The 17,207-nt window shown below is 38.6% G+C and overlaps 4 protein-coding genes across 5 annotated transcripts in view; all 4 read left to right on the top strand.

Moving 5' to 3' along the window:
* LOC103393222 (V-type proton ATPase 16 kDa proteolipid subunit) overlaps positions 1 to 4,557 on the top strand; it is a 5,111-nt gene extending 554 nt beyond the window's left edge. The window contains exons 2-3 of the mRNA XM_008330102.2: positions 2,623 to 2,806; positions 3,383 to 4,557. Coding sequence (XP_008328324.1) covers positions 2,623 to 2,806; positions 3,383 to 3,587 — 389 coding nt within the window. The 3' untranslated portion in view covers positions 3,588 to 4,557. The remainder of the gene's footprint in view (positions 1 to 2,622; positions 2,807 to 3,382) is intronic.
* A 1,550-nt stretch (positions 4,558 to 6,107) lies between these two features.
* On the top strand, positions 6,108 to 11,777 carry spsb3a (splA/ryanodine receptor domain and SOCS box containing 3a). The gene is made up of 7 exons (XM_008330104.3): positions 6,108 to 6,324; positions 7,601 to 7,808; positions 8,251 to 8,431; positions 8,694 to 8,881; positions 9,026 to 9,128; positions 9,233 to 9,358; positions 9,557 to 11,777. The coding sequence occupies exons 2-7, from the start codon at positions 7,683 to 7,685 to the stop codon at positions 9,946 to 9,948; spliced, it is 1,116 nt and encodes a 371-aa protein (XP_008328326.1). The 5' UTR covers positions 6,108 to 6,324; positions 7,601 to 7,682; the 3' UTR covers positions 9,949 to 11,777.
* A 148-nt stretch (positions 11,778 to 11,925) lies between these two features.
* Positions 11,926 to 13,684, top strand: mrps34 (mitochondrial ribosomal protein S34). Its single transcript, XM_008330107.3, has 4 exons — positions 11,926 to 12,065; positions 12,593 to 12,928; positions 13,014 to 13,056; positions 13,241 to 13,684. Exons 2-4 carry the CDS (start codon positions 12,611 to 12,613, stop codon positions 13,537 to 13,539), a joined length of 660 nt encoding a protein of 219 aa, XP_008328329.1. The 5' UTR covers positions 11,926 to 12,065; positions 12,593 to 12,610; the 3' UTR covers positions 13,540 to 13,684.
* Positions 13,685 to 14,395: 711 nt separating this feature from the next.
* On the top strand, positions 14,396 to 16,995 carry nme3 (NME/NM23 nucleoside diphosphate kinase 3). 2 transcript variants are annotated; one of them, XM_008330108.3, is made up of 5 exons: positions 14,396 to 14,549; positions 15,464 to 15,594; positions 15,677 to 15,778; positions 15,905 to 16,017; positions 16,127 to 16,995. In XM_008330108.3, exons 1-5 carry the CDS (start codon positions 14,504 to 14,506, stop codon positions 16,242 to 16,244), a joined length of 510 nt encoding a protein of 169 aa, XP_008328330.1. In that variant the 5' UTR covers positions 14,396 to 14,503; the 3' UTR covers positions 16,245 to 16,995. The 2 variants fall into 2 exon arrangements, with proteins under 2 accessions (XP_008328330.1, XP_016895909.1); XM_017040420.2 differs by lacking the exon at positions 14,396 to 14,549 and adding an exon at positions 14,566 to 14,822.
* Positions 16,996 to 17,207: the final 212 nt, after the last annotated feature.

Below are 17,207 nucleotides of genomic sequence, written 5' to 3'. Positions count from 1 at the left end.
TGTGACGCAGAGCCGTGCTGAGCTGGCACCTGTCATCTGATTTAATACATTATATTTGACATCGCAGCAGCCGGTTGTGGATTGGTCACCAAATACGATATTTTTTATTTTGCTGAAATGAAATCCCTTATGGCCGTGCAGGTTGGCTACGCTTTGGTGGTTTTATAGCAGACGGGCCAAGACCTGCACGCAAGGATTAAAGGGGAAATCCGTCGATTCATTCATGGATAGGAGACCGGGTACACCCAGTGTGTCATAGAAGGAAGTACGGGTCAGCTGCATTTTAAATCACATGACAAGACGGTAAATGTCCCTAGAGGATACTACACACAGGATCACATGCCAAGAAGCTGGCAGATCTGAATCGTTACTGGCAGGTTTGAAACGAAGAAAAAAGTCAGAAGATAGATTAAGAAAACTGGCCTGTTACTTAGGATTTAAGACTATAATCCCATGTTTGGGTAGGATAAAATCTACTCCACTAGGGGGCAAAGAAAACAAGAGCAGATGAATATGAAGGTAGAATGTGCAAATGCATTGGGTTTTATAAAAAATAAAAAGATGTCCAATGGGGCTGAGCGCCCATTTATCATTGTAGGATGTATGCTCAAAACTCTAATTTAAAAAAATTTAGATCTTCATTCTCGTCTTAAATAATTTTAGGGTTCTGTTTGACGAGACTCTTGCCCTACAGCTGTAGTTTTTTTTTTTTTTGCAGGGGCTATAATGTATACAATCACATGTATCAATGGTTATCTCACGATAACCTTAAATTAATCGTATCCCATCCCCTGAACAATGCGACAATTCCATTGTTTTATTTAGATCCAATTTCCCCAATGTTATCTTTTTGGATTACACTACACTGTTGACTGTCGGTAAACATTGGTACCTTTGGCTAAACAGAGTAACAGAAATCATTATCAAACTTGTTTGGGCAGTTTTCGATGCACACAATTGACACTTTAACCACATTCTGTGTTTTTATGACAAAATAATTAATTGGTTGTTGAAGGAATAAATGGCCAATCAGCAATCATTATCTGCTGTCTATTTTAAGGAAGTAAAGGAATTTCCATGTTTGCAATCTTGGACAATGGTTGCCATAATGGAGAAATCACCGAATATCAGCTGACCGCAATGAAGAACAACTGAAACTTGACAGTTTAGTATGATTAGTCTCAGTACAATAGGAACTGAAGTCATGTGATTTACTTTCACAACCGTGGCACTTAGCAAGGTTGCGCAATTTGCTCTGCTACTGTGCAGATGTGGTGTGATAATTTGTCATTTATCTATTTTGTATTGATAGACTAAAAGGGTCTTAGCATCTGCCAAGAGATACAACGATAGCTATAATGATATAACTTTAAACAGCAAAGAACTTTACCAATGACATGAAATCACTTGCATTACCAAGATGGTACCATGTGACTAAAACATCCAATAGTCCTTTAAATGAGTTGATGGCTGCAGACCTCCCTTTTAATGTTAAGAAATAAATCACTGGGACTGCATGCTGGCACACTCTGTTATATACAGGGTTTGCGTATGTTGAGAGCTTCTCAACCAGTTAGTTTTAGGTAAATAAATGTTTCCTAATGTAAACAGAATTTTTTTTTTATCATCTTGTTTTTTCCCAATTAAATTGATTGATTAAAGAGGATTAAAGACTTTTGTGATGTGGGTGCATTTCAACCCCTGGATAAAGTCATGACAGCACTAGTCACTGATTAAACTAGACATTTTCTAAGAAAAGACATCGTCAGCTCAATGTGAGTCGAGTGCTCACCCTGGCCTGAAACAGCTGATGTCGCTGCAGGCAGCCTTGCAGCTGATATTAAGGAGTTCATTTATGTGTGTGTTTGGGTTTGTGTATTAAGTTTGTTGCCTCCAGAAGCTTCTGCCTTTAGCAGGCTCCAGCCAGCAGGCTGTCTTCTCATTTCCTACTTTTGGATTTTGATTCTAAAACTTCTCAAAACCACATCTCATTTCAGTCAGCACACTTCTTTATTGAGCGAATTATTCAAATCTGATTTGGGCATGACCCCGTCTTCAAATGTGTAAAATGACATACACATCGATTTAACGTCATTAAAATGAAATGGGCAGACTGATTGGAAGGTCATGAGATTGTCTGAATCCCCTGTTACACTTGTATAGTTGACTCCAGCTGAAACCCGATCTGCTATATTTAGTGCATCATAGGGAAACAACACTTCCCTTTGGAGTACTGTATTAATCATACTTCACACATTTCAGTTGGCAGACACTGCATCCGCATTTAATTAAATTCTCCCAGTTGTCCTACTGTCAAAAAGAGTTGGTTGTTTCTTCGCACTGGAACAGGTCTAGGATTTCAGGCGGTTTCAGTTTTACAAGTGGATGCCATGATTAAACATTTAGTGAAGGAGATGGGAAAGATGATCCTTATTGAACATTTAAAGCAACTCAATCACGCATATCATACCTGAGAGGAGGGGCCAGACCGAAATGTGACGTCAGTACGTTAAAAACGAAAAACAACGCAATGGAAAATCTTTCCGTGTTTGTTAGATTTCTTGAGCTTTTATCACCGAGTCTGTCAGAACTTTTAGAACAAATTCTCATCTCCCTCCTCAGCACTTGGAGCAGCCTATGGCACGGCGAAGAGCGGCACAGGGATTGCTGCAATGTCAGTGATGCGGCCAGAGCTCATCATGAAGTCCATCATCCCAGTGGTCATGGCGGGTATCATCGCCATCTATGGGCTAGTGGTGGCAGTGCTGATAGCCAACAACATCTCTGAGAGAGTCACTCTCTATAAGTAAGATGGACCTTTAAAAGCATAACAGTTTTTCAAATTTTCTTAAATGTAAAATGTGCCGGTGTTGGTTATATCAGTTTATTTCCATAACAAGTTCATATTTGCTTATTTCACTAAATTTTAATCAGTTTAATCAGCAGAGTTTACCTCCATGGGGTTGTTTTGTCACATTTTTTCAGCCTTTTTACATGAGCTGATTATTTATTAAACGGTCACTACTGCTAAACCAGCAGTGTGACATTCACTCAGTGGTAGTTTAATCAGCAGAGTTTACCTCCATGGTTTTTAGTGTTTTTCCTACAAAGAGGCTTTAGTTTCTGCACCTAATGGAAAATAGTTTAAATAAAAGATGTTAAGTTCATGACCCATTGTTTTATTGCTAACAACTTAGATGCTTACTAAGAAGACATCGGAGTTGAATCATAATCTTAGTGCTCATCAAATAGAGTTTGTATGTCTGTGTTGCTCTTCAGATACAGGTTCTTCCTTGTAAAATTACAGAAAACTTAAGTGTGTTATTGTAACTTTTTTGTTGTCATCTCCACTAACTGCATTTGCCCTCTCTCTCCTCAACAGGAGTTTCCTGCATCTTGGTGCTGGTCTGAGCGTGGGACTGAGCGGGCTGGCAGCCGGGTTTGCCATCGGGATTGTGGGTGATGCCGGAGTTCGAGGCACTGCCCAGCAGCCCCGGCTTTTCGTAGGCATGATTTTGATCCTGATCTTTGCTGAGGTGCTGGGGCTTTACGGCCTCATTGTGGCTCTCATTCTGTCCACAAAATAAGTTTGTGCATCCACAAACACCATCTCATCCATTCCACATTAAAGCAGCAAGAACAAATAGGAGATTTTCACCTTCTTCCATTACACCCTGTGGATCTGACAGGATGGGATGGCAATGGAAAAAAAACCCCAATGCTGGCGGTCGACTTGGGCTGCTGCGTCCTCGGTAGATGTGATCTATCCATATTGTTTAAAGCCATCCAGTTGTGTCAGGTCCTTTTTGTGTACAGATCGGGCATGAAAATGTATTGGTTGTTGTGGGATGATGTGTGGACAGTCTGCCTGATTTGTTGTCTGATCTTAATCTGTACAGTGATCCAGAGACCCTCCACCCCTGTAAATGTAGTAACCAGTCTGTGCTGTGAGTGTGAGTATAAATGTTTGCCCCCCTGCCTCCCACCATTCCTTCCTTCTGGATTTTTGTTTTATGTTGGTGATTTTGATTGTAATCCTCTGTTTTGAAACTGCTGAATAAAGTGGCGCACATTAGTGTTTTCTTTCCGTGTTCTTTTGGGGACCATGTTTGAATCTGCAGCTTTCAACGTATGTTTTTTTTTTTTCACTATTTATGGAAAAATATGAAGATATTGACAAAATGGAGCTGTTTAAATGGAATATTGTTAATATCAAATACCCTATATACATATACATATAAATTATCTGTGTATAGTTAGATTATTGCACTGTGGGTAATTGTTCAAAGTGCTTGAAATTCCTCTGGATGTGGTGTGATAATTAATGGAGGATGTCCACATGGAGCTGACGGTGAGCGTGTGTGTGTGTGAGAAAGAGAGAGAGAGATAGAATGTGTGACTGTTGAATGTGTGTGTAAGTGAATTTGTGTTCAATATGTCATCATCAATCACTAGTATTGTTTACTTGTAGTGCTGCTGTCTTTGTTTTTTAAAGGTGAGAGGTCACTGTTCAGCCATGCCTGTCAGATTTCCAAATAAAAATCAACCTCCTCCAAATCGTTGTCAAGACTGTCTTTTTTTTTTGTGGACTTCTGGAAATGCGTAGGACAGTAAGTAATAACCATTTATAAGACAATAGGAGTCTGGTGTAAATGTGAAGAAAATGGCATATGGAGTTGGTCAAGGTAGCTGCAAAGAGGCCTGTACATATAACAGATACTTCTGTCTTGTGGGAAAAACCAACATTCTATATAATCTTTTTTGATGGCTATAATAATATGATATTTTATATATAAAGTATGTATATGTATATATCTTAGCCCAGTTGAACTTTTCCAATAAATCATGTTGATTTTCTTCTAAGGAACAGAGGCTACAGTAAGGTCAGGGTAGAGAAAATCACTGTTGTTTTTCACACAAATCCTCAAAGTGTCTGCTAGAAGCCTCACAGCAAAAAGGAATGTCACAATTCAGCACGACAATGACCCCAAGTCATGGGCCAGAACAAATTAGTGGATGTTCCTAATGTAGGTATGTATCCCTTTTGTTGAGGTGCAGTGGAAACTACTGCAGCTCAGCAGCAGCTAACTGACGGAAAATGCACATGAACTGTATTATCAGCTAAAAGATCGCAAGTGCCCAAAATAAATTGCATCAGTTATTTGGCATCTGTGCATGCACAGTATTCTATGAGTCAACCTTTTTACTGACACCATTAGAGGCCGCCAAATCATAATTTGTGCCAACTGCAAATTAACACTAGCAATTTATAAATATAGTTATTCATACTAGTACCGGTTAGGGGAAATGTATAATTTTTTCCCTGTATTTTAGCATTCCGATATTGTTTGACCGCAGTAATAAAAAAACCCCAGGATAAATTAGTTTAAGAAGTACGATCTGACTGGATGGTCTGGTCAGCCAAGAAACAGAATTGAACAAAGTGGGAACTATTGGTGCTCAACCAAGACACGTTTAACTCATAAAACATGATCAAATAAATAATCCATTATCACTTACAGCAAGTCTAAATCTTTATATTGACATTACGTGTAGTAATAGTAATTATCAAATGCTCAGATGATCCAGCATCTTGCAATCTACTTGGGTTCTTCTAACATTTACTGGTGTGCAGTTCTGTCGTTTGAACTGCAGCTCTCTGTTAAGGAATTTTGCTGTGTTGCAAGTGCGATTTGTTGAGGATACAAAAATAACCCAACTGCTCTGTTTAAAATAAACGTTGCTGAGTAAACACATTCTGCATAAATGGTGCAGCTGGAGAAAGCAATGCGACCCAGAGCATGAACAAATACAGATACTTTTAATAAAGATAATAGAGTTGTTATTTTTCATGTTAATGTTGTGTGAAAACTGAATATTAGAACTGGTCCGATCTTGTTGAAACAAGAGTCAGAGTCAGAAACATTGCTTTGACTGATCCGGGACGACAGCCATCTTACTTTTCGATATTGGTTGGTTTTATTCCAGTATTACTTCTTGAGACAATCACAATTTATATTTAGTGTATTTTTGACGCATTATTGTGTGTCCGTGACGCTCTAATCTGGCAACCGCAGTGCTGACGCTGTTCAGACCTGGCAACCCGCGGTGCTGATGCTTTTAGCTTCCACCAGCACAGAGCCTGTTATTGTTTATGGTCAGACTGTTGTTAAGTAGGTCATGGAGGAACAAGGCTCAGTCTGCTTTTCATTTGTCTGTTGACTGTAGGATTCTTTCAGGCGCAGCAGCAGCAGTAGCAGCAGCAGCGTGTTTGCAGGACAGACAATTTTTGTACATAACGCGACGATTGTGAGTCCTTCCAAGGTAATGTTTACACAGCGTTTATCCAGGGCCGTTGGCGACAGTGAGCTAACTCAACCCAGTTACACTGTGCGAGTTGTTCCACTTGCAGTTTTTCATTGAAATTTTATTTAACTTGCAAACCGTGTACACAAATGTGTACACAAACCTGAACAGGTTTTAATCTTACCGAATAATCATTGATACACACAGAGCGAAGTTTTAGTAGAAATATATTGTCCGACCTTGTTATCGCATGTTAGCCGCTACAAGCTACAGCGGGTTAGCCACTGTTAGCCGGACTAACCACAGTTAATCTGCCAACAGGTTCCGACTCTTTGTCTACGTTGGTCGTTGTAAATAACACTGTAACCCTAACTTTAGACATACAGAACTTATTATTTATATAGAAAATGTCCAAATAATGCTAGCCTTTGTGATGTATGCATTGACATGAGAGCATTACACTGCATTAGGATATGAATAAATTTGAAAGCATATAAAACTTTTAATGCAAATGTGACAGTGTAACTAACTGAGAGGTACGTAGTGTAAGTATTAATGGTTTTACCCTTTAGGTTGGTTTAACTTGTCCATATATGTGTTAAATGCTGTTTATTATATTTCCCATATTCTTGGCCTTGTTTTTTTTATCATTTCACATTGTTAGTGTGAGGTACACTTTGCCAGCTTAAGGCTGTAGACATAGTCATTGTTTCTCTAATATAATGTATTTGATAACTCTATAGTATGTATGTTTCCAGGGTGTTTACTGAATTCCAAAGTAACTTATTACCCCCAGATGAAAATAGCCACAGGTGCAAGTCATATTGTGGCAGATCTTGTGATCTATTAGGTTATGTGCTATAGAGTGTGCTTTTGGTTACTTGCATCTTCTTAAGTCCTATTTGTTTGTCTTAAACACAGTGACAGAGATGCTTTCATGAGACTAAATCCCCCAGAGCATCCAACTTCAAACTCTTCATCTCTCTCTCTACACTCTTTAACCATCATTATTTTGATATGTTTACCCAAACACCACATGGGATCCCGGAGCACGGAGGGTTCTTTATTCTGAACCTCCTCTCCAATGCTCTATAAAACTTCAATTAAACAACTTCAATTGAAGTTGTTTTTCAGGAGCCATCATGAGACTAGATCATGAAATTAAGAAGAGGACAGAAAGGAAAAAACAGTTTTGCATTGTCAGCACAAATGTGTCAACCACTCTTGGTGTGTCTGTTGTAAACCCATGCTAAACATGTTTTTTTTATCTTGTTTTTGTCTTTGTGTTTTTCAGTTGCAAGGCTGATGCTGGCATTTCTTAATTTGACCTGAACTGACTTGACTGTAGGATCCACTATACAGAGTTCTTTGCAGCCATGTCTAGACGAAGCAGAAACAGTCGTGCTTGGAGATACGTGTGGGGAGGGATTCGACGGGATGCAGATGCCCGGGCACTGGTGCTAGCCTCTGAAAGCGAGGAATGGAACTATGAGCGTTTAGAGGTAAGAGCTCAGCTAAAGCTAGACATCATGAGTTTAAAAGTGTTTAAAAAGTGTGTTGTCTGTTGTCTTTTTTTCTCCACAAAGCTTAAAATCTGTCCAAGCAATCTTTGTTAATTCTTCATAAAACCCATCCCTTTAAACCCATAGCAGGAAACGTTAGCAGTACTTACACTTTGTTTCATATGATGTGATGACATTTGACCTTGGAGAAATTGTTTTTCATACTGTTTTTATAAATGGTTTTATGTTCATGTGGTCTTGGCTGTTGGCAATGAGTTATTTAGAGTTAAATTCTTTGTGTCACGTCTTATCATTTATTGTCTTCATGGGAATGTACCGTAATGTCTGCCTCAGACAATAAACCATTGTAGAGCTGAATGGTTTTTAATCATTCGTTTTTGCAAATGCTGCTAACTTCACCATTTCTTTCTGCACTCCACAGTACAGTGATTCAGACTCTGAGGCAGACTTTTCTGCCGTGATGCTTCCTCCCGTTCCCAGTGCAGTCCCTGTTACTGGTGAGTCCTACTGTGGCTGCAATTCTCAGGCTGAGACCATGTATAGCCCCCGTGTGCTAGCTTTTCACCAAGTGAAGGACTGCCACTGTGGAGAGGATGACCAAGGTATGAAAGTGATGCTTGAACATCATTGCACTTAAATCACACACCGTTATCTTGTAGCATTTTCCTGCTCGTTATTTGTTCACAGTTTTGTCACAATGATTATTTTTTGAGTAAAATTATATTAACTGTAAAAGCATATATGGCATTGGTCTGGAGTTGTTTATAGTAAGCTGCAGCTATATTTCTAAGTATCAAGAAAAGAAGCAATATTTCTTTCTGATCAAGTTTGTGATTCATGCCACTGTCTTTTCTGACGTTGTAGACTTCGACTGGGTGTGGGACACAAACAGCCGATCAACAGCAACATTACTTAGCTGTGACAATCGTAAGGTCAACTTCCACTCCGAATACAGCTGTGGAACAGCTGCCATCCGAGGATCGAAAGAGCTGGCTGACGGGCAGCACTTCTGGGAAATAAAGATGACGTCTCCAGTGTATGGAACAGACATGGTGAACAACTTCCCCCTACCTCCTGACAGTAGCTGTTTTCCTTCGTATGGGAAGGCATTGTCTTAAAATTAAAATGATTTAATACATGCTCTGTTTCATTTAAGAGGTTAGTTGTATTTTTGACCGATTTTAATTTATCTACAGATGGTTGGCATTGGCACGTGTGATGTCAACCTGGACAAGTACAGACACACTTTTTGCAGCCTTCTAGGAAAAGACACAGACAGCTGGGGCCTCTCCTACACTGGTGAGACAGTTGCAACACACTATCATCTGATAATGGTCATTCTAAATTATTCTTCTATTTGAATATAATATTATATAACAATATAAAAATGTCAACTTTTTCAGGCCTGTTACATCACAAAGGAGACAAGACCAACTTTTCCTCTCGATTTGGGCAGGGATCCATCATTGGGGTCCACCTGGACATGTGGCATGGAACACTGACTTTCTTCAAGAATCGGAAGTACATAGGTGGGTAGTGATAAAACTGATTTCGGAAATAATTGGGTTTTTGATCGAAGAATATATAGGATTATGTCGCAAGTTGTCTTAAGATTATGCCCAAAAAATAAAAGCTTTGGTGTTTTGCTTAGTTGTCATTGTTAGCTTTATCACATTTCAGACAGTCTATCACCATTTCTGAATGCTGTTTGTTTACTAATGTTGCAGGTGTTGCAGCTACAGAGCTCCAGAATAAGAGGTTTTATCCGATGGCTTGCTCCACTGCAGCCAAAAGCAGCATGAAGGTGATCAGGTCCTGTTCTGCTCCCACCTCTTTGCTCTATCTCTGCTGTGCTCGCCTCCGTCAGCTGATGCCTGACTGCATTGACATCCTGGACGTCTTGCCACTGCCGCCGGGCCTCCGTCAGGTACTCAACAATAAACTGGGTTGGGTTCTCAGTCTCAACTGCAGTGCCACAGAAGATGGAGCAGATGGATCAGAAGGTCCCTCACACTCGCCCGTTCCTCCCTTGGCGGGACCGTCTTCTTCTGAGAGTGACTCAGAGGGTTGTACGTCCGACCCCGAAGCCTGTCAGAGGAAAAGGTGCCGCTGGACTTGAATGGACCTCTCTGGTCCTTCCTTGTCTTAAACACTGGCAGAGGTGACTGTCCTGTGTTGTCTAGTGTGGTGTTACTGCCTTGAGCTGTCCTCAGCTTCACTATCAGTAAGAGTGATAGAGAGAAATGACTGAGAGTGTTTGAGCGGAGACAGTGGGTTTGTAGAAGGAGAAGTGTGACAGCAGTATTTCTGCCTGCACATCATTATTACTGTGATCTTCTCTTCAATGCCATTAACTCAAATTCACTCACTCGGTATCCATACACCAGCTTCAATAACAAGTGTAAAGATGCAGTGTTGTTTTTCTTAGTTGCCATTCATCTGTGGGCATCAGTGAAATTATGCAGGAATAATTTAGTAAAATGTACAGTGAGACACTGAAGGAAAGAAAAAAAATATATGGCCGGATTTGGTAAGTATACTTTTGCATAATGGTTATTTCAGAGGGATGGTACGGAAATGTAAATTCTGTTTTTTTATATATATAATTGTGTATGCAAAAACCAGTATAATGTTTTCAAAACATTAATGCTCTCCATGATATTTTAGAGTCATCTGTTACCTGTACAACTGGCACCTTTGACTTAACATTGGTTTTTCAATGGGAAAGTCACTCAGTCAGTATTATTTGTCACTTGATTAAAGGTCACAGTCTTAGTAGCAGGTTTAGGGAACATTAATGAACTTTGCAGCTATTTAAAAAAGCACCCATCTCACAACCTTACATTCAGGAAAAAAATTTACATATTTATTCATATTAATGAATATATGATGCCACCAGCTTTTCCACGTCATCATTTGAAGATTTATACCTATACATTTTAAAACCTCAGTTATAAAGTTAAAAGCAATTTTATTACTTTGTTGCTTTTAGGGAACTTTTCATTGCCGTTAGATCTTATTGTTTCTTATTTTTTTAATTTAATTGACAAAAGATTATCATCAGTGTTTTAGCCGATGTCCTAGAAATGCAAAGGATGATATTTTGGTTCCTTCTGTTGCAGAATTATTTTGGTTTTCCACTGAGACTTTTTTCAACATTTTTGATTTGGCCCTTTTTTGTTTGGGATACTTGGAATTGCAACTTTTTTGAGTGTTCTGAGGAAAGCCCAAATCCATGTTATATATATTGTACTGTTACATAGGGCCTAAGAAATTGATTTAAATGACAGGTGTTCCACACAAAACATTATGATATTTTTTTTATTTTTTGTCGGAACATGGATCTTTTCTTCACCTCTGACACCAAAATACTCAGCTAAGTCAGATATATAATCTACCAGTACTTGTAACATATACATTTCTTCATACATCCTGAACCATATAAATATAAGCAAGTTGCAGCGTTGAATCCACACTTTTGCCCATTGCAGGTATAGTCAGTGATATTGTTCAACTCTTGTTGTCTTGGTTTTAGATACAAATAAAAAAAAAACATTTTCTAAAGACAACATTTAAAGTTATGGTGGAAATATTTTTTTCCCTGCCATAATCGACACACTGGCGTGGCACTAGTGAATGATGACACCAAAGGATGATGTGGTTTTTTTTTTTTCAAAAACTGAGAATGTGCTAAAATGTCTGTAGAGTCAGAAAATGTCACTTGGTTAGTGTGAGTTGACTGCAGCAGATGTATTTGGACTTTTTTCTCTGTGTATGTCTATACCTTTGATGCAACAGAGCACTTTTTCATACTCATAATTTCGAAGTTCAAGTGTTTCTTCTATACATTATCATATAAACAACTATTATAGGTATCGTAAGGTCTTGCCTGGCCTTTTTCAATCAGCATGATTTTGTGCTGAAAATAAAACGAATGCTGAATATGCACAAATGTCTAGTTTTTTAATGTATCACAATATTGTCTGAGAGGTTAGCAGCGAGATGGGGAATCTTCCTAGCTGGTGACTGGCCTGTCAGAAAAATTTTGTCAGTATATTTATTAACCAATTTCATTTAATTTTTCTAAGCTTTTATGGTTTTAAAATGTGAAATCCTCGGGAGCGGAACCAAAAGTACGGACCTAGTTAACACGGAAGATTTAACGGTCGGACCAAGCAAGTGTGTTGGCTGTGTGCGGAGGTCAAGTGAAGCGTCTTCTACATAATCTACATTCAGGTACGTCACAACAATTAATAGCATATTTCTAGGTATTTTCAAGCAATGTTTTGCCGAAAGAAGTGCTATATGTAACTCTTAACACAGTGACTTGTTTTCTCCATCGGGCCACAGCTATGTTAGCTCACGTTTGGTAGAGCAGGAGTAACGTTGGCTTGCTCAATCTGTATCGAATCCTCACACACTTAAATGATGCGATTTCAAGAAAAATGTAACTACATCAATCACATTGCAATTACTTCTATGCCATTAAAAGTGACTTAAGTAAACAAGTTTTGTGCGACTTACGATAAGAATAACTTTGGATATATTTTGATTTTTGCACTTCAGAATCTACAGCCACAGAATATAGTTTTCTTTCAAATGAAACAATACATGAGATTAAGTACATTCTGCCAGTTCTCGTTTGCAAAAACATTTATGAAAATATTATGATTTTTGTCTGCATTTATGAGTTGAAGGGAGTTTTGCACGTAGTCATTATATTATTAATGCGTTTTTGTGTGTGTGTTGTTTTGCATTTTCAGTGACGGAGATACACAATCATGGTGCGGAAGAAACAGTTTCGGCCTATTGCTGAGATGGCTCGAAAAGTCCGGGCCTACAGGGAGCTCAAATCCAGGCCACGGGAGTCGCAGAAATATGCTCTAGATTATGATACTATGACGCGACCTTTAACGGGAAAGATGCTGCCCGTGTTAGCCTGGCGGGATGTCCGGTTGGAGAGCCCTCTTTTCCCCCTGTTGGCAGGCATGAGGTTTTTCGGAGTGGGCCGACTTTTCACCCGCAAGTCCTGGTTGGAGGACCACACTGAGCCCAGTTACTGGCAGATTACAAAAGTCAAAGTTGACTACACGGCTGAAGTAAGTGTGGCAACCAAAAAGAACATTTTGATGATGATAATTGAACAATTTTGTGTAGTGAATATGATGTTTCTGTGTTTTGTAGAACATGGATCATGGTAAGGCCTGGGGGATCCTCACCTACAAAGGTAAGACTACAAAATAACACAGACAGAGATCAGTGTTACTGTCGTTTAATCTATAACTTTATATTACAATTATATATCTGTATTGCTGTATGATTAGTATGTATTATTGTATTATATTTATTTTAGGTAGTTCTTGTATAATAGGCATATGTGAGGTAACCTGGTTATGTTTTATCCTTGGCAGGTAAACAGGAGAGCGAGGTCAAAGAGGTGGACAAGATTATGTATCATGACTGGCGTCTGATTCCTAAACATATGGAACAACAGTACAGGGACTTTATACCCCTCCCTCAGCCACCGCCACGCTCTGTCCCATACCCACCACTGCTGCGTGCTATGCTGTTGGCGCAGTACAAGAAGACAACAGGCAAAGTACTGGCTGAGGAGCCAGCCTTACCTTTACACAGGCAGGTGCAGTTCAACAAAGACTACTTCAAAAAGCAGGAAGAAGAGAGACAGGCCAAGGAGGGGACCGCTGTGTGATCTCTGAACTGTCAGAAGTCGTCAAGTGTACCGTGAGTTTACAACTCAAATTCATGGACTGGAAAACATTGTCCGTAACTATCATGATGTGTAAAAGTGTTATCATTGTTATACGCTAAAATTAAACCTGAAAAATGGGGTTTTATCTGCAATGTTTTTGTTTTTAAACATTTCATTCAGGCCTCACTACATGAAACCCAGAAGGCCTTGATAATTCTTTTACACTATATTCAAAGTAAAATAGAGCCAATTGCATCAAAATTGTGTGCTTAGTTGTTAAATATATTATTAAATAATTCATAATTTTGCTATAAAAATAATCGGTTATTAAATTGAGGATGTGAATAACTGCAATGTTGTATGCAGTAAAAATTTGGAGGCAGATAGATTTTATTATCAATTTTCATTGCTCTGAGACAAAGATCAGTGACACGGTTTAAAAACATTCTTTATTTTACTCTCAGAAGAAAGTAGTCATGGTTCGGTTTTTCCACCTTCAGAAGTTGTTTTTCCTAGAGTCCTATAATCATGGTCAAGGGATATTTTGATGTTGAAGACGTTATGAATTTCGTGGCATTTTTATTTTAAGGTTTAAACTTTAAAGTCAGAAATGTATATTTGCTATCCATGAGATAGCAAATATACATATTTATCCAAAATATAATATGTATCTATCTATTTTCACATGGGAATAAAGTCAGAATTCTTCCGAATTTCGACGAGAAAAAAAATTTATGACAAAATTTCAATTCTCTTAGCTGAGAAACGAAGGCACGTTTTCTGTAAATTATTTTGTTTTGTTTTGTTTTTTTGTTTTTGTCCACGTCGAAATGCTAGACCCGTCGCCTGCTGGTGATTGTCTGAAAGTTGTTGCGTTATACGCCTGCGCGATGACGTGTATGATTACGTCTTTTCGCCTCTTTTCCGGTTTTCTGGCAGCGAGTTCAAACTTGGACCGGCGACAATGATTTGTCTATTTTTGACCGTTTTCGCCCACGTCCTGCAGACAGGTAAGTAGAAATGTTGGATTAAACATGTGCAAGCCATGTGCTACGAACACTAACTAGCACGTTGGGTTCGTTCAGTGTTTGACAATGTTTGTGTTTAATCCGCACGGAAACAGTCGTGCCACCATGCAGCAGTGTTGTTCAGTCCATTTGTTGACTCATGATCCTATTAATATCTGTGTGAGCAATGAATGGCTGCAATGGCACCGAAAAGAAGGTCGCAACTTCAGGGCCCTGACGATTCAGTGGTCAAATATGCGCGTACTGAAGAAACTGGTGAGCCGATGTGTGATTAGACTACAGTACAGCTTAACTGAAGGCAGACAGAGCATGTGAGTCAGCATGATATTAGCACAGCGGGAGTACTACCGTATCAGGCTGTTCATTAATCTGGTCCAAAGCAAATGACGCAGAAGTGCGTCTTATCAATTGTTAATGGGAAATTTGATAAACAATTTTAGTTAATTCTTTCTTATAATTCAAGTGAGCGTCATTTTATATCGTTAGTTGCACGCAATTGTTCTGTGGTTTAAAGAAGAAACTGCATTCGTGTATGTAGTAAAAAACCTGCGTGTAGGACAATTTGATTGCTGAATTGCACCTATGGGATTAATATACCTATAGATTGATACACCGTATACTCTTCTGTTAGTTGAATTGCACCTATCAGATTAACAAGTAGTAAAATGTTTTTGTTTCACATTATTCTCTTAACAATAATTATTTGTTGATATATTTAGCTCCTTCATTGGAAACAGAATTGTTTTAGAAATCAATGTACAGCTACTGTAGTGTAAGGAAAGTGCACAAGCACAGCAGTGTGAAAGTCAATATATTTATGTATCTTTATTGTTAAATTGACAAAACTTTTATTTTCTTTCTTTCCATTTTTGCATATTTGTCGTCATCCGTTGTAGGCTGGACAGGAGTGAACGAGCGCACCTTTATCGCTATAAAACCTGATGGTGTGCATCGAAGGCTGGTGGGAGAAATTGTGCAGCGCTTTGAGAAAAAAGGCTTCAAGCTGGTGGGACTGAAGCTCATTCAGGTATTTTTGATTTTTGCCCCCTAAATCATTGAGGTGAGTTTTCATCATATTCAACCATCATGTCTTCTTGTTTGAATGTCAGGCATCGGAGGATCTTCTCCGGGAACATTATGCAGAGCTGAGAGCCAGGCCATTTTTCACAGGACTGATCCAATACATGAACTCGGGGCCAATCGTTGCCATGGTGAGGAGTTAATGAAGCTGGGCTACCTGACACCCTGACAGATGATGTGAGAGTGGTTTACTGGCCAAGGCTATGTAACGTCATCTTCTGTTCTCTGAAGCTGTTTACTCTTTTTTTGGTGTTCAGGTGTGGCAGGGTTTGGATGTGGTTAAAACTGCGCGCAAGATGTTGGGAGAGACCAATCCTGCTGACTCCCTGCCAGGAACCATCCGAGGGGATTATGCTGTGGAAGTGGGCAGGTCAGTTCAGCGATGCATCAGTCCCACAGCATTTACTGATCATAACTGTTTTCAATTCAGTTAAATATTATTTGGTCCTGATATTGTTTGCACTGTGTTTGTTTTGCAGGAATGTGATCCACGGCAGTGACTCCGTGGAAAGCGCTCAGAGAGAAATCTCTCTGTGGTTTGGTCAGGATGAGCTTCAGTGCTGGGAGGACACTCACAACCACTGGCTCTATAACTGAACTGGGCTAAGGTCTGAAGCTGCCTCTCATAGTTTGAACCACCATTTATTTTTTTTCGTTGGTCTCATGACATCATGAATGACATACCTCAGCAGCTTATATTGGCTACAGTAATTTCCAAGAGCCAATAAGTCAGTTGCGTTATCTTACATTTAAACTTCAACTGTATGAAGTAAAATATTTAACATATCAAACATGCACTACCTGACCAATGATTTAACTATTTTCTTTACGGTGTGCCAATGATTGATATTCAAAACAAAAACCAATTGGTCCATTTTATTTAAGCTAATGAACACCATTTAGATCACCAACATGTTGTTAGTTCATTGTCTTTACAGTTGAGGAATAAATATTTCCTAACTTTGTCCATGAAAAAATCTTCTTGTATTTTCCTAGGATGGGGTAAATTTAACAAAAAGTCAAACAAAAATGTATTTTTCATTGAACCCCCTAAACATGTTAGAGTTGATTATATGTGACAACTGCCTTTTTGTATATTCATAATTTCGAATTTCTTTGCCTTCTAAAGAAATCAGATCCCCTGGAAATACTTGAAAAAAATAATTGTCTTACAATTTAATATGTGGCAGTTTACCTGCCTTGATTGTTCTTTTAATACAATAATGTTCACTAAAATGTTTTAAAATAATTTTTACTTTTCCATTTTTCTAGTCAATTTCATGCTTTTGTAAAACACTCCTATAGTGATGTGGAATTGGTTGTCAAAAAAAATAAAGTTTAAACGAGGTTTAAAGGCATCATGTTTTAAACCTACAAAATTAAAAAAAATTCTCAAATGCTATAATTTGATTAGAAACACGCAGAAAAGTAAAAAGATTTTTGTCAAACCTTTTTAGTTTTTGACCATAAATAACACTAAAGTTCACATTTTGACTGATAATGTTAGAGAAAAAGAATTACTGAAAATGTTCTCTAAAATGCAAGATTAGGTGCTAAAAC

The sequence above is a fragment of the Cynoglossus semilaevis genome, chromosome 17 (genome assembly GCF_000523025.1).
Source record: "Cynoglossus semilaevis isolate Cse_v1.0 chromosome 17, Cse_v1.0, whole genome shotgun sequence".
Lineage (NCBI taxonomy): Eukaryota > Metazoa > Chordata > Actinopteri > Pleuronectiformes > Cynoglossidae > Cynoglossus > Cynoglossus semilaevis.
This window is presented reverse-complemented; position numbering and strand designations above follow the sequence as displayed.